Source organism: Sylvia atricapilla, chromosome 8 (assembly GCF_009819655.1).
Source record: "Sylvia atricapilla isolate bSylAtr1 chromosome 8, bSylAtr1.pri, whole genome shotgun sequence".
In the NCBI taxonomy this organism is placed as follows: domain Eukaryota; kingdom Metazoa; phylum Chordata; class Aves; order Passeriformes; family Sylviidae; genus Sylvia; species Sylvia atricapilla.
In genome coordinates this window covers 181,164-198,452 of record NC_089147.1, presented here as the reverse complement: position 1 = coordinate 198,452, position 17,289 = coordinate 181,164, and the positions used below count along the sequence as shown (strand labels likewise).

Sequence of the window (17,289 nt, the reverse complement as noted above, 5' to 3'; positions counted from 1 at the left end):
TTTTATACCATACATACTATTCTACTTCATTTCTCCAGCAGTAGTGCTTTCAGCCAGAGCAGGAAAATACCAAAAATACATTGTTCCATGGATAGTTTTCAGCTTCTTCAGACCACTCTGTAAGAGCTTTTCAGTGTGGTGCTCCCCTCAAGCAGGGATCAGAAGTTAGGTGTGAGTTGTCTCTGTGTGTTTTACTTCCACTCACTCTGTTTCCTTCTTAACAACTAGATAATAATAATAATAAATGGTAAATATATATATACATACTGAAAGATGGCATGTATATATAAAGAGCAAACTGGCTTTACATTAGGATTCTGTTTTCACCCATCCCTCCTTGTTTTCTGTCTCATGAGGCAAAGACATCCTATTGCCCATCCCGTGGTCCTTGCACAGCCACAGGCTCAGTAATGTATTTTTAACAGAAATACATGGCTTTTTTTTACTCATACATATTTTTGCTAGGTATAAATTATTATTTATATAATACTTTTATGGGATTTATAGTCACAAATTGATTTGTATCTGTGAATGGAATGGTATTAAGGCAGCACAGCAAATTAATATTCCTGCATATGCAAAAGAGTTTCCACAGGATCTTGACAGAGTTTGTGTTACTGCACATTAGCTTCAGGACTTTTTAGCTAACTTTGAATGTGGGAAGGATCAGAGAGCCACTTCTGAGCTCTCCTACAGCCACATCTAAAAACAGCATCTCTGCAGGCATGCTTAGGGAACCCAAAACTAATCTATTGTTCTTCCCCAGTGCAGTACTGTCATTTAAGAGCAAATGTCTGCTTGATGTGCTGTGCAATCTTCCTCCTGCCGTGGGTGACCATCCTGCTGTGGAGCAGAGGGAGGGGTGCTCAGGCAGTCACCCCTTAGAACCATCTAGAACAAAGCCTTGACTGAGCTCAAGAGTTCCTCCAACCCAAACCATTCCTTCATTCTGTGATTTTATAGCACTGACAGCATCTGCAGCCTGTCAGTTATCTCCTCTCTGTTCAGCAGCCTTAAAGCATTTTCTGAACTCCTCTCCAAATCTTGAGTTCCTTTTCATTCTTTAAGGCATACCCCTAATCCATACAGCTCACCCCGCTGTGTGTCTGTGCCCAGAGGAGCGTGCCAGGGGTGCAGTGAATGAACTTCCAGGGAAAAGAGCCTTATCCCACCTGCTCTGGACCCAGGCCTGCTGATGCTGAGTCCACAGGGCCTCCCAACACGTTCTGTGCAGAGTCCCTGGAGCCTGCAGGGCAGTGGCAGGAGGACAGCCTGGGTCAGACATTCCTGTGGCCCTGTCCAGAGCCCACCCTTCCTCTGTCCTGCTGGGATATGCCAAGGGGAGGGCAGCACGGGGGGAAAGCCACAGAACAGGAAACCACGGGCTACGTGGCAGCTCTGCTATGTTAGCAGCCTGTAAAAAGTCTTTCCCACAGAGAAAGACATTGTTCACCCACTCCTGTATTCATATATTTTGAAGTCTTTTATTTTATATAGTGAATATTCATGTTTTCATCTTGTTACCCTCTGTGATCTAGTGTAGCCCATAGCAACCCAAGCCACTGGAGACGAAATACAATTTAGAATTTTAAACTTCATAAGCTCAGTCAGTCACAGGCTGAACGGTCTGGCCATGAGCAAACAGCCCAGAGTGAGGCTGCAAAGGGCTTCATGGTCGTCAACAATCACTGCAAAAGGCAGGAGGTGTGAAAAAAAGAAGTAACGACATTGTGATCTGTCAATATACAGGTGGGCAATTGTTACCTTTATCACTGCTCTCCATTAATTATTATAATTGTTCTTGTAGCTGTTGTATAGCAAAGATAGGAGCTGACTTTAGCAAGAGTTCACACCCACATACAAGGTTTGCTCTCAGATAAGGCTGCATGCACAGCAATCTCATGTATTAATCATTCTCTTAAAGTGACCTATTCTTGTTTGTTGTTGAATTAGGCTGTCATGTAATTTACTGGTTGGACATATGTTAGTGTCTTAGATACCCTCTGTGTGATATTTGTCTCAAGCAGACCCTCTGCACTGGGAGTGTCTTGGCTTTTGATTCCTCTGAGCAGGAGACAGGTTGAATCTCATTTCACAGAGAACACTTTCACAGAGTGTTCCTCCTTTGGAATTCTCTCTAGCGCTGGTTCATTATTCTGCAAAAATCTTATTTAGTACATAAAACACTTTTTCCCTATTTTGTGTTTTGTCCCATAACACTTCTCTGTTCTAGAGTGTTGCACAATGAGACATGTGAAATGTAGAAAAATGAATGTATTTTTCTGCTCTGATTTGCACTGAGCCAGCCCACTGTGCATGAAGCAAAGCCCAGAGTGCTCCCTTGTTCCTTCCCTTCTGCAGAGTCCATTCAGAGCAGAACCTCTGGGTGCCATTGCACAGAGCCCCAAGGTCACCCTCGGGTGTGAAATGGAAGGGCAAGATGATGGTTTAGGTGTCAACAGGCTGCCCTTCCTTTCCAGTGTTCTCACTGCCTCTCTGCATGTTCTCGGGTCATACAGACTGCCAACAGGGCAGGGCAGCACTCCTAGAGCAACACGATTCTCATTTCCCAGAGCATCTCCTCAGTAATGCTCCTGGGGCCTGCTGTCTCACAGAAGAGGGGTTAGGCACTCAGATTAAAAAGCCCTGGGTGATTTTTATCCTTGCGTAATCAGTTACTTTTATAGCATGAATTATTTTTTGCCAATGAAGAAGTGTTTTCCACTGAACAGAAATACTTCAGACTCGTTCATGTGCTGTAAAACACCTTCCAGGTATTAGTGAGGTTTCTGAAATCACCCATGGATCTCTCAGCCCCTAAGGAACAAATTCCCACCTGATGTGATGCAGGTGTCTGGGTGCTTCCAGCATCTAAGGCTGAAGCACAGAAACAACTGCCCAGCTGGAAGCAGAGAGACAGCTCTCATTTCCTCCAAAACAATTAGAATTTAATCATTACACTGTTTTTTTCAGACAGATATTGCCTCCATGTTTCTACTCATATTAAACCAGTGCCACTCTCACCAATTCTCAATTTTCAAATTGAAATAGGTTGTTTCTTTATTTTATGAGGAACTGGTGAGCATTACCCAAGGTTTGGTTTAAGGAATTGTGGCAAAAGGGAAAAGAAAGGAAAACAAATTAAGTAAAAAAGTTTTTAAGAATTACTCTACACCATGTGGAAGGTAAGGACTACAGACCATGCTGCAAGCTGAAAATAGAGCATATTTTAAAGAGCTGATGATCCTTGCTGCCAGCCAAGCTGTCTCATCTGAATGTACTGCTGAATAGCCCAGTAGTTTAGAGCCTTAACCCTGACTCATTTCTTGCCTCAGGTTCCCAGTTATTTTTTTCCAATATGATACTTCATAAATTTTAGCCTCCAAGTAATGTCTTTTGAGAAGTACAGGTAGACATATTCCCAGAAAAGATACCGAGCTCAGTCACAGTCATGTGTAGTAACATCAGGCTGTTCTGGTGCAAGAAGTCAGCACTGGTGCCTTCCCAACAAGCCAACGTTATTCATAATTCCATTTATCCACCTGTAATAGTAGCAGTATTGCATACATTGCATGGGGGAGCAGCCTTCCTGTCATTAGAGCACTGGAGTGCATCACTCATTGTCCACTTGCTGAGGCACTGCTATTGCTGAATGACCCATTTTAGTATTGCCAAATAACCCATTTTTGGCACTGGGCCCCCCACGGCTCGGGGCAAAGGGCAGAGCACGGTGTGCCATGTGTGCAGTGTGCCATGTGTCAGCCCCTGGCCCTGGACAGGTCCTGGTGCCACGAGGAGCACCAGCCTGAGCTCCTCAGCACCAGGGTCTGGCCCCAGGGGTTTCAGCAGCCAGGGGAGATTTTTACTGTGGACAGCATTCTGGGGGAATGTGCCTCACAGAGGGGGAAGAGTTGCATTATGCTCTCTGGAAAAAGAAATAGGCTCTGGGTTTTGGGGGTTTTTTTTGTATCTGAAAAAGGTCCTGCAACACTGCTGATACAGGAATGCTCCCTCTGAAGCATATTACAGGCTAGTATTTTCCAAAAAAGAGCGTTAAGCCAAAAAGCAATATGCCCAACATAAATTTATCAAAAATACTCCATGTCATTAACAGCCCTGTTTTGTTGTTGTGCCCAGACTCAGGACTTGGCTCCTGTTTTCCCATCCTGCCCTTTGCTGCTGCTTTGCCCGGGTGACCCCCCCGTGCCATTGTCACCTTTGACTCCAATTGTTGGTACTATCACCATGGTGTTAGTGTAGCCTGTGCAAGTAGCAGCTGTTTAACACATTGCTCTATAACTCCTGTGTTTGCAGGGCTCTGTTTGCCCTCCTGATTTGGCTGAAGTGAGACACGTACTGGGGCCAGTTGGCTCGCAGAGCATCACCAAGGCTTATTGGTGTTTTGGTACCTATGAAGCAGATAGTCTAATCCAAACAGCAATGTGTCTTACTGCTTAGCCTAGATCTGCTGCTAAGATGAGCTTATGAAGATAAATTACATGAGGTCATTTGTTAGGAAGAGATCTAGGGAATCCAACTCTCACTTTCAGGTTCAGAGAAATAAAAAATGTTAATTCAATTTTGAGGGAGAAACTAACACTCTGGTAGGTGAAAAAAATTAGATGTCAACCTTTGGTGGGTTGAATGGTATTATGAAATCACACTTACATACCAGCTCACACTAATGCTGACTGTAAATTAAAAATATCCTTTTTTATTATTATTTATATCTTTGGCCTTAAACCTTTCAGAGCACCCAAAGGTTGTGTGAACAGTCCAGGTTCACCACCCTTTCTTCAGGTAAAAGTATCTTAGACAATGAGAGCACATCAGAGCTGAAGGTAAATTGATCCAACATTTTCTCAGAAAATAATAAAATAGTAAATAATTTTCTGATGAAGAGTGGTTGGGATTTTTCACCTTTTGAAGTTCTCTGTTGATGTCATATGTAAAAAGAAAGACCTAAAAGTGAGAAAAGCTTTAGTAAATGTGAATACTCCTACCTAAATTCAAAAATAAAATTAACCAAATCAAAACTGTCTCAGCTCTTCCCATAAAGAGCTCAGTTTTCACTGATGCTTTATAGTTCTATCCAATCTCAAATACTTTGTATTATTAAAAAATCAGTGATATAAAATGTGGGGGTAATTGACAGATGAGCAAGCACAAGGAGTTTTTGAACAGGAGGCATTTCCACTCCCTGAAACATGATAAAGTTTACTAAATTATTTACATTTGAACCTAGGTGTAGGCTGCACAGTTGTTCAGAAAGACCTTTACTGGACTAAAAAGATGAAATAGCTGCATTTTCCCCACTGTGAGTGCTGCCCCACTTGCCAGAGCAGCTGGCAGTGAGTGTGGCAGGGTCCCAAAGCAGCACTCTGCCTGTGGCAGCCACAGGTAACAGCCTCCTCCAGAGGCAAGGAATTGTTTCCTGGTAGAAAGTACATTTCACCCATCTCACTAACAGATTTTATCCATATTACACCAGAGAAGGGTTCATTAGGAGCATTTTTCCTAACTGGAAATGCCAGTTAAGGAGACATTTATACACACAGCATTGTTGGCTTGTGTTTTGAGTTAAGGCACTGCTGACAGGATGGTTTACGATGTTGGACGACTTCTCACCCTGCAGTAAGCATTTTTGTAAAGGTGTCTAATCATCTCTGACAATACCTGTCAGCAGTAGTAGTGCTCTGATATTACTGACCCTCCTAATGGTTTATTTTCCCCAAACAATTGCCAAGTAGTTCTCATCCTTATTGACTGTGACAACAGCAGTTCATTGGACAGCCTGCTCCTTATTAACAAGTAGATTAGCAATTCATCAAAGTGTTTGGTTAAATTTCAACATTATTGAACATTATATTAATGATGTTGCTGGAAGTTTTATTCAGAAAACCCACCTGACAGTAATCCTGATTAAATAAGTGTAACTGAAACAAAAGTTTGTGAAATAGAGTGGAAAAGCAGCTAGAAGCTGCATCTTGAGAAAGAGTAAATCTTAAACAACTGGAGATAAATTGTGCAAGCTTTTCTCCTGGATGCTCCAGGACTGCCTGTCTGTCATCCAGAGGCATGCACACTTAATGTATATTTTGGATAATTCTACTGTATTCTCTACATACACAGAGAATAACAGTCTCTTTTTGCTGTTAATTACCCTGGGGACGGGCTCAGAGTGTGAGACAAGTGCTGCCTCAGGCTGGTTCTGAGGCTTGGGGTGTTTTCCCTCAGTCTTTGATTCTGCAACATCTTTCTGTTATGACTGCATCAGAGTAATCATCCTTCCTGAAACACCTGCACATCTGTAGGCTCCTCCTTCCATTGCTGCTGCTGCTGGCTTTAAATCTTACCAGCTGCTGGGAAGACATCCAAAGGAAGTGACATTAGGTAAGACACTGGAGTATCCCTGGGGACAAGACCCTTAAAAGCACTCCAAACAAGCAGAAGCTTCAGAGTTCACATGCAGATGATTCTGGAAGCAGTCACACTTTTTCATGCCACTGTTCACTCAGCTATGGAACAGGATGATGGAGACAACTTCTGGGGCGTATGGTGTTAGTAAAGTTTTGTTCTGGAATAGTATACATTCAGCAGCATGTTTCTCAAAGACCTCTTCACTGACATTTATACTCCAGAAATCTCTTAATAAAGCTTTTATTTGCTAAAATCTAGTTAAGATCAGTGGCATATAATAAACCAAAATATCCCTGCAACCCAGAGAGTGACAAAAACAAGAATCCCTCATGGGAATTTTGAGTCATATTTAGCTATGACCACTATTTGAGCCCATCTACAAAAGAATTTTGCTTATTGCAAAGTGTTTGTGACCCCTCTAGAGCATGAAGGAAGAGAGAAGAGAGTTTTCCCTATTTTGGGGACATGTATCTTGTTAGGATTTTTTATTATGTCAGTGTCAGCATTTCACTGAGATTAGGACTTCCACACACCAGAGAGGATGGAGGGAGGGAGCTTTATTAGTTGGAGTGCAGTGAGACAGAACTCTCCATGCTTCTTGCTTCCTTCGAAGGATTCTTTCTTATAAAAAGAAGAGTTTGCCTCGCTTTATTATATTAAATTATTACCTACAGGTCATTCTGTCTGGATAATTTTGCAGCATTTATTTTCATCTCTGTCCCAGCCATTAGAAATCTGATTTGTCAAAGATACCTGTAAACTACAGTAACTTTTTGACTGGGTGATCAGTGCTAAGGACCTTGAAAAATTGGCAGAAGTTTTCACCCTGTGAAAACATTAAGATAAATAAAGCAAATTGATAAATACCATTTCATAGAATATAGGCTCTAGGATTTAATGCTCTAACACGTAGCAGTAACAGATCATTCCAGGTATGGAACATCATATTTCAAAAGCCATACAGTTAATGCTGTAAAAGGAAGGATTATATGAAATGTGATTGATTCTTATACCTTTATGCCATAAAAAGTAGCTCCAGTTACGTGGGGTTCTGGAGTAAGTAAAGCAAGAGGTTACAAGAAAAAGTCAAGCCTTAAGTTGCAGACAAAGAGCTTCTACTACCAATATAGTATTACATCATCAAAATATTTCACAGGCACTCAGAAATAAGCTGTACTTCTGTATGTCAGTGAAGCAGCAAATTGAATTCTCATAATATGTTTTGAAAATGAGTCTTGTTAGGTTTGATGAGGTGGAAAACATACTGAGATCACTGGTTTGTTCCAATACGTTCAGGGCGCTTTTCTTGGATGTTTGCCATGGCTAATCTTTTTAATGGCAGTGTAGCTTGTAAACCCATTTGGTAGAGAGCTCTGTGTCTCCGTTTCAGAGTATCACACCAAGCAGGATAGTAAATAAGTTTCTCTTCAAGCATGCAAACCTTTTTTTTACAATAGCAGAAACGTTATTCTAAGACACATATCAGAAAAACCTCAGCATTTTCTTTATGAATTCAGTGAGGAGCAGAACAAAATGCAAATGTTGTTTCAAATACACTCACACATACATATGTAGATGTTTGGGGGTTTTAAGGGTTTTATCAAGGGCAGACTTCAATTCATTCAGGCCCAATATTCAAGAAGTTGAGCCTGTCACAAACCCCCTGGATTCTCCAAAACCCCTTCTCAGCTACTCCCACAGGCCATTTTGGAAATGGTCCAAGAAAACAGTGGGCCTTACAGTGTGGTGAGCCATCATCGAATGCAAAGTTCTGTCTTAATAAACCGATGAGAAGATTTGGATGAGACGTGAAAAATTCTGGCCTCAGCTCGTTGATGTTGAGCCAGAGGTTGCCCTTCAGGTGCTTCAGATGATCTCAGCCCGTGGGCTCACACAGGTGTGTTACCTCTAGTTATATTCTGTAGATTAAAATAAACACTTTCTGATGCCCTTTAAAGCTAAGTTAGAATGCACTGGAGGTGTCAAAGTATGTCCATGATGGCCCCAGAGTGTAACTACCATTTAATCTGCTTCTATTCAAGATGTGTTTACAAAATAATCTACTTCTTAACACAATTTCATAGGTAAGGGGTCTTACACAGTCAGCATCACTTTCTTTAAACCACATTCCTGGTTCCTTGGTTCTGAAGAAATCCCCTGCAAAGCCTGTTATCTTGTCCTGTCCTCCTTTCTGTCACCCTCAAAGAATCCATACAGGAGACGTTTGTGTACAGTGATCCCAGCGCTTTGAACTCAGTTTTCTGTTAAATTACTCCTGGATAACTCCCCTTGAGAGAATCCTGCGAAGAAATCGCACAAGGTGAACTTTTTTTCCCCTAAAAACCTTTTTTTTTCCCCTAAACTTATTTTCTCATTTTCTACTTCTGCATGTCCATTTTCTGTAGCCTCTTGTCTGCTTTCAAGTTGCTGTTGAACTGATTTTTATACTTCCACACAGATAAACAGTTTGTTGTCTTAAAACACTCTCATATGCAAAAGCACAAGGTAGGAGGTGAGAATTTTGAAACTACGGGTGTCTTGTTAACCATAGAGTAGAGTTGTAGATCTGAAAACAGATATGGAGAAAGAGCACATGAGAAGGAAAGAGGGAGGAGAAAAGAAAGATAAACATGTCCAAGTGTCTGGAAGAGCTGCTTTTTAATAGTGAAATTTTGTAAGTAATGTGGTCCTTTGAGCCAGAGGTTTCAGTCTGCTTTGCCAGGAGGTTTGATGGCTGTGGTTGGGATTTGTTTGCAGTTATCCCTACAGCGAGGACTCTAGCCAGGGAAGGCAGTACATGAACACAAGATGTCCAGCCTGGTGCGACAGGATCCTGATGTCCCACTCAGCCAAGGAGCTCATTCTGAAAGTAAGTACAGACCCCTAATGCCTCCACACTGCATTCAGCTGCACCTAAGGCGGGTAGGGCTGGAAGACTTTGTCCTTTGGTTTGCCTGTAGCAAACACTTGCCAAGTGGAGACAGCACACCATGGTAGCAAATGGAGAGGTGTGCCTCCAGTGCTTTGCACCCAAGAAGGGGGTTTGTCCCCATAAACCTGCTGACAGGGACTAAAAAATGAGCTTTCACAAGCACTTCTTTTGCTATCTGAGCTGCCAATGATGACTGACTGTCTTCTATCCTGTGCCTCTTCTGTGTGGGGATGCACAGCATTGGGAGACCGACTGCTTGCTTTAAAGACACTAACAGAAAATAAACAGCCCCTATAAAAAAGTCCCCATTAGTCCCCCGGGCCAGTCCACCCTACAGTGACATAAGCAGCAGCAGTGCCCCCACCAAGGATTCAGCAGGGAAGCAGACAGGAGCAGTACAAGTGTGGCTGCTGGCTGAGGAGTCGTGCAATTGCAAGAAAAACCTCTACAGCAACAGCTGGAGGCACCTGAGTTACCAGAGTGGGAGATTTCCTAAGGTAGTCCCAAGAACATGTCAGGTCCTACACGGGCCAAATCTCTCACTGTCCCCTGAATGAGGATAGTCTCCAGCAGGTAGGCTCCTAACTTTGGTACAGCAGTTAGGTGCCTAAATGTAGACATTCCATTAGAGCTTTAGAGATAAGCTTGTGAGGCATTTTTAGAACATACAACTCCTCTTGGGACATTAATGTTTATAGATGGGGTTAGGGTTACTTGGTGATGCTCCATCCGAGGTTAAACTATCTAAATATGGTTCAGGAGCCTTCCAGTTTTCTGTCATTTACTCTCTCCTTGTTCCACTCTGCCCTCCTCCTTTCCTTGCAAGCCTGGACCAGGTCGGCTGGTTACCTGTGCCAGCTTCCACCCCTCTGTCCCTGTGTCCCTGGCACCCAGAGCCCCATGCTGCTGGTGCTGGCTGCCAGCTGCTCTAAAGGGCCAAGAACAGATCAGGAAGAGGGGATGTGATAGGAGATCTCTCCCAGCTCTCTCTGTTCTGGGCTGCCCAGCTGGTGGTGGCCGTAAGTGGACGTGCTGCAGTGAGGCTGTCTTGCTGACCAGACTGCATGCCTCTAACAGACATACTGGACCCCAAATTGCCAAAAGTCATGTGTCTGTCTGTGTGCTCCTGTATAATTAATGCAGTTTAGTGGCAGTGAATTGCAGAAAATAATCTTGCAAGTAAATCAATGTTCTATAGCTTCATGGCTTTTTTCCCCAGTTTCAATTAATTACACCCTTGAAACTTGCTCTCCTGAAGTTTATAACCTTCTTTTTCTCTCTCATTGGGGTTATTTATCTCGTGATTAGACTGTTTGCTTTGCAGTATATAACTCACTGAAAGGCAGGGAACATGTTTTCCACAGCTACTCGAATTTCAAGTCAATGCGCTTCCTCACACGTTTTGATGTGTAAAAAGTGTCTGCATGACATCATGAAATTTCACCAAAATTTTAGACAATGCATGTACTGCAGTATTCAGTAAAAAAAAAGTGAAGCCTAAACGTAATACAGGCTTTATAGTCAAATAGTAATGTCAAAATCAGTGTCATTTCTTTTTCTTATACAAAAATATCATGTGAAAAGGGGACACTTTACCCAAAATGTTACTGATAGTGCTTGGCGACCATGAAATTCCTAAAGAACAAAGGATTAAAACCATGAAAAGAGGGGCCAGTGAGGGAAGATTTTTTTTTAAAGCTATGAATAAGGAGATAGAAGTGTACACAAAAGCTTGAAGAGTGTAAACAGTACAGAGGGAAAGGAATTCTTTCTGATTATCTAGAGGGCTATAACTTGGATATAATGGGAGAAAATTAAACAAGGGAAACAAAGTTAGAGCACTGATTTGTAACTGTGAGGTCAGCTACAATTTCCAGTCTCCACTTTACAGAAACCCCATCAGCTGGATCCTTCAAAGCACACCTTTAAAAGTGTGCATAACCCTGTCTTGGAGCTTTGCATTTGCAGATTGTGGCCAGGCAGTTTGGGACATCTCCAGAAACTCAAAGTGACAGTGCTGCTGAGGCCAGACTGGGCTTTAACTCAGTCAGTCTGTACCAGCACAGGAGGTGGCTTATCCAGCCCAAAGCCAGCCCGGCATTCTGGCCCATAAAACCTAATCAAAACAGTCATTAGAAAAGAATGCTGAACTGATAGAGGAAAGGGCAAAATGACCCTACAGGTTTCTGTGGTTCTACACAAGAAGTGTTGGCCTTGACTGAGAATTTACTCCACTGCAGAGACCTATACTTTGAAGCTTTGAAAGGAACTCTGAAGAAAGTAAAAGCAAATTTCAGTTAACTGATTACACTGTAACAAATCCTTAAAATATAAATGTATATGAATTTTTAAAGAATTTTTTCAGTCATAACTATCTATTGAATATTCTTATGCAGGCAATTATTTGGCCATATTAATTTTTCTCGTAGTCAATTAAAGTGTTCATTTCTCTGCCTAGACAATTCTGTATTTTATTTCACACAAAAATTGTAGTAAATCTGTGTTTAACTCCTAGGCAGAGAAAGGATAGGGTGCACAAATTGCCAGTGTACAGTGTGTTCAGCTCCACAGTAGGCATTACAGATTGTACTGACATGGGGCTGTAAACAGCTTTCATGCAACATCATCTATCATGCCATGGTCGGTTACCTCACCATCATGTTATTTTATGCTTCCTGAGCCCTAAACCACCAAAGGTTGCCCACTGCTCGGGAGCTGGCTGATGCCTGATCGCATGAAGTAATGAATGCTCAGCCAAGTGTAGATTGTTTCTGCTTGTGCACTGCTGTAATTTGTTTATCTGTCTAAAGATTATGCAGTTGAAAATCCACAATTTTATGCTGCCTTTGTAAATTATCAAGTCGCTTTTGATGAATGTATCCCCACTTCCGATGCTGGTGGCATTATGATCTTGAAATATTGGAAAGTGCTCATGCATACAATGCAGAAGGTTATGTTTTTATATTTTTGGCAGACAACCGTGCTGTAAAGTAAATCTGACCTTAAGCTTCCTTACTGCATTAAAGATAATTCAGTTTTAACTTTATAGTCCTAAATGCTACTGTTTATATAAAGTTATTGCCCAGTCAAAATTGACTGATTACACATGAGAGAGTCTTGGCTGTTTCCTACAAAATAAATTAGTATCGCCAACTGGTTTAAAGCACATCTACGATTGTATTAGAGACTGCAGAGTGTGCAGATTACAGATTTAATTACCTTATAGAAATTGTTTAGCACAGTAAGAAATTGTTTTGTATTTGTATTTATTCCTGGAGTACTGTGCTAGAGAATCAAAATAGCTCTTCCAAATCACGTTTATTGCAAACGGCAGAAAGATGAGTACATTTTATTATTCATTAAGATAAAAATGCTAAAGAAGTCAGTGTATAAGGGTAAAGTTCAACATGGAACAAAATGAAAGCAATTCATAATGGAGACTGGAGGAATGTCATCCGTCATTTACTGCTTTTCTTAAAATCGCTGAATGCTTTTTTTCAGATGAAGAAATTAATCTCAGAGAAATGGTTAAAGATTATACTCATAACATGAAAATAATCATTTATCTCTCTGAACATTTAAAATCCCCTATATGATGAAATCAAATGTTGTTATAAGGCAACATGGATTGCATTTAATTCAAAGAACGTTTATCTCACCTAATTCAATAAAAATTGTGCTGTTCTTAAAAAAGGGCTGGCCAAATGTGCTTTTTGCAGCAGAAGCCTGGAATGCAGCTACAAGAAGTCACTCATTTCACTTAGCACAGTGTTTGCCACGAATATTTCCCAAGGTGCCATCAGCAGGGAGGAGGCACAGAGATCTCAGGGGGTTTGAAGCAGGCAAACTGGATGAATTACTGCAAGTAGTGCTAAGCATAAAAGTTCATTTTACACATTCTTTCTCTGAGAAGCCAAGCAAAGATGTGTTACTATCACCTCCTTTGGAAACCGGTTTCACCTATTTGCGCAGTATTTCCAACGTACCTTTCTGTGCATGTAATCTGGAGAATTCTTGGACTGACTACTGTTTTGTTGTGTTCTGGTTTTTTTTACTAGTCAGAAAATGATGAGAAGATAGTAATATATGACCACATTGGGCCAAACGTCTGCATGGGGGATCACAAGGTAATTCAATAAAACATTTTAGTCTTTTATCTTCTACATTTTTTATTAGAAAGGAGAATGTATGCATTATATTCTATCAGTTGTAAGTCAGCTGTATCTCTGCCCTATTTTTAAGTAACACCTTGAAAATGTCTCCAAGTGGAATTGAGCTGCACATCAAAGAGCTGCCTGTAGGAAATGAAAGAGCAGGACGACGGGTGCTAGAATGAGAGCAGGATATGGTGCAAGTGAAGAGCAGCACCCATCTGTGCACTTAAAACCCTTCCAGCAAAACACAAGTGATTTCATTGGGTCATCAACTGTGCTTTAAAAGCACAGCTTCAACTAGGTTGATGCATAGGTGCTTAGTAGTAAAAGAACATATTGGCAGTTCCATGTTCAAACAACAAGTGATAAAAAGAATATAGAAAAAGGATAAAAATTACATAAATACCTATTGTTGAAACTAATAAAACACCTGAATTCTGCAATCTATTTTTCTGACGATACCAGATGGAAATATGAGTTTGAAATACAATAAAACAGAGTATTTGCTTTCTTTGAAAAAAGCCAATTGAGGAGTAACCTCTGAAAGCATATCTGAAAAAAATTAGGCTCTTGAGTGATAATTCAGAGAGGGATAGTGGGTAATTGTATGTGTGGATGCATGTGTACACACAAATCTGAACTCACAAATATGTACCCTATTTAATTCCATGGTCAGGTCAGAGTTCTTGCGAGAAAGAGAATTGTTTTCTAAGGAGATGGGCACTTAGGGCATTTGGTCCAGAATTGCCCAAGGTTTTAAAATACAGCAACTTACTAACATAGCAAACAAAAAGCTCTGGGTCAGCCAGTTCAGAAAGAGCAGTTTTTGTTTCCTTCATCACCAGAGTGGTGTGGCACTGTTACAAAAGGGAGATGTGTATGGGACCTGAACCTCTTCCCACAGAAATCTGTGGAAAATTTTCCCTTAGGTTTCAGTGGGAACAGAAATCTGTGAGATGACGTTGTTGTGCATTTTGTAATTAGATTAATTCAAAAACTTGTTGAAACATTTTGTTTCCAGTCATAGAGAATCTTTGTTGCATTTACTACTGACTGTAAAGAAAAAAAAAAAAAAAAACCCAAACGTATATTTCAAACATGTAACTTCTATTTTTCCCTAACTTGCTGCAGCCTGTGTTCCTGTCCTTTCGAATAGCTGCTGGGGCAGGTAAACCTATTGCAAATGTGCACAAGTGTTGTGTCGTGCAGTGATGTGGTGGTAAATATCATCTTTTTTCTTTACGTTTCTATTACATTTTCTACATCATTTCCCCTGTGTTTATCTTTCTTTTTAAAAAAATGCCAATTCTGCAACAGGAAAAAGATGCCTACGAAGTGAGAAGATTTTCCGTGAAACCACACTGTAGCCAGGAGGGAAGGCAGCACACTGAAATCTGTAATCCTAACAGCTGTATTGATAAATCCAGTCCCGAGTGCCACATTTTTAGACTGCTGATCGTACACTATGCTTCAGCATCTGGACTCTGTTCAAGAGAAGCCTCACATACCTCACTGTCTTGTATGTTCATGTGACATCAAGTAGAAATGTGGAATTATTTTTTATATATATGTCACAGTTCTGTTGCCAAAACTCTAAATAGACAGCAGAGATGTTATGTATTCTAGATTTCACAACTTTCAACTTTTAATAGGTGTTTGTCGATGTGGAAAAGCTATTTCAGCATATTATAAACTTTTAAAAGTATCATACCCATTATATATCTTTACCACTTTGGGATTTTGTACATTGGATTGTATAGATAGAGATATTGATGGTTTTAAATGGTATTTTCTTTTTTGACCAAGGCTTATGGTTTGTGTTTTAGTTTTAGTATTTTGGTTTTCATTTTTTAATTTTTTTTTCTCATTTTATTTACTATACTGCCATGTTACATGGCTTTTGAATCACACAGCAGCTGCTTTCTATACATACATATATATGTGTGTGTATATATGTATGTATGTGTATATATACACAGATATATAAATAATTTATAAACCTGACCAAAACTTATGCTAAATATACTTTCCAATATGAATGCTTGAGAGTGCCATATCAGCAGTAAGTATTGGAGTCTTAGCAGGTTTAGTTAAGTGTACATCAACAACCAACATTTATATAATAAATAATATATAGCAGTGCCATCCTGGATACAGATATATATAGCATACTATATAGCACATATATTAGCAATTTCACTTTGTACTCCTATAATCTCTTCTTTCTATGTAATATTAAGGATTGAATGTGAAGTTCTTAGCTAGGTTTGGGTGTAACTTTCCAGAATTTTGTAAACTGTTTTTGTCCGTCTTTTGTTACTGTTTTATGGTGCCATATTCTATATTGAAACAATAACAACACGGGAGAAGAAAATAATAGTCTGCTTCAAGTAGCAACTGTATTGGACACAGACTGTATTTATACAGTATTAAAGAAAAAAAAAAACAAAACCAACCATCAGCCCAACTGTAAATTTTCCTGTTTAGTAGCTCAGTGCAGCCTACAATATAGTCTTGTTACAGACATTTTCCTCCCACCACTAAATACAACATTAAAAGGTGATTAGGGAGTCTGTTGATGAAACACAAATGTATGTTTTATTGATTTAATTTAGAACACTACAGAGTTCATGGACTGCGCAATGGCATTAGATTGATGCTTGATTTTGGTATAAATCACTACCATTGGAAATGATTTGATGTCCGCTTGCAGAGTTTTCTCAACAGTACAACCCGTTTATAGCAAATGTTGTTGCCCAGAGGGTGTCTGCAGCTCTGTATTGTTACTGTGCCATGTTGCATTATAACCACACAGTAATTCTATTTAAGCGAACTCAACTCATGATAACTCTGAAGGCCTTTAGAAATGAGTACTCTGGTTCTCAAGCAATAAAACTAATCATGGTAAACATGGCTGTGTCTGCCCCTTTAATTTGCTGATTACAGGGAAATTATTAAATCGTCACTTTTTTATTGAGATTCTTTTCATCTGACAATTAACAAGGGTATTTTTCACATGAAAACCTCTATGATGGAATGCAGTTCTGGTGTTAATCAAAACACAATACAAACCGAGTGAAAAGCGCTGAGGAGCTGCTGTTGGGAGCGCTGATGAAAGGAGGATGATGCAGCTTTACGAGCTGTTCACAAGATGCCAGTCCTCAGCAGGTCAGTGAATGTGCCACCATAAACTCCTTCGCGATTATCGCAAGTTTCAGAAGAAACCTCTCTGGCCTTTTCCAGCAGAACCAAAGGCCCGAGTCCAGATGAACTCGCGGTAGCCTCCAGCCAGCGCGGGGCTGCGCCGGTGACCTGCCGGGGTGAGCTGCTGAGAACGCCCCGAACGGGAGCCTCAGAAATTCATAAAACGCAGTTTTCGCATTTTACCGGCCCCGGCGGCGAGTTCGGGGGCGCGGCGTGAGCCGATGGCAGCGGACAGCCCGCCGCAGGCCGGGACAGCCGCTGGGGACAGCCCCCGTCAGCCGCCCCTCTGCCCGGCCGTGCTCCGGGCTCTCCGTGCTGCGGCGCCTCGGAGCCCTCTCCTCCCGTGACGCCCCCGCCCAGCTCATTCCGGTTAAGGACTTTGGGAAGAGGCCGGTACTTTACCGCAAGTCAGTAGTGCTATAAAGAGATGATTGGCATCGGGCGCGGGTGTTTCTATCCAGCCGCTTCCCCTCAGGAGCCCAAACAGCGGCCGGGGCTCAGCGTGCTGACCGCCGGACCAAGCCCGGAGCCTAAACTGGGCTTGTTCCCGCAGTAACCGCGGCATAACGGGGCGCGGCC

At 41.2% G+C, this 17,289-nt stretch overlaps 1 protein-coding gene across 6 annotated transcripts in view; it reads left to right on the top strand.

Moving 5' to 3' along the window:
- Window positions 1-16,415, top strand: part of INPP5A (inositol polyphosphate-5-phosphatase A) — a 188,596-nt gene extending 172,181 nt beyond the window's left edge. For 2 of the 6 annotated variants that reach the window (XM_066323374.1, XM_066323375.1), the window contains exons 13-15: window positions 9,178-9,289; window positions 13,411-13,479; window positions 14,824-16,415. In XM_066323374.1, the coding sequence (XP_066179471.1) occupies window positions 9,178-9,289; window positions 13,411-13,479; window positions 14,824-15,039 (397 nt within the window). In that variant the 3' untranslated portion in view covers window positions 15,040-16,415. Of the gene's footprint in view, window positions 1-9,177; window positions 9,290-13,410; window positions 13,480-14,637; window positions 14,726-14,823 lie in introns of those variants that run through there. The other 4 variants (XM_066323377.1, XM_066323378.1, XM_066323376.1 and 1 more) reach the window with 4 other exon arrangements.
- Window positions 16,416-17,289: the final 874 nt, after the last annotated feature.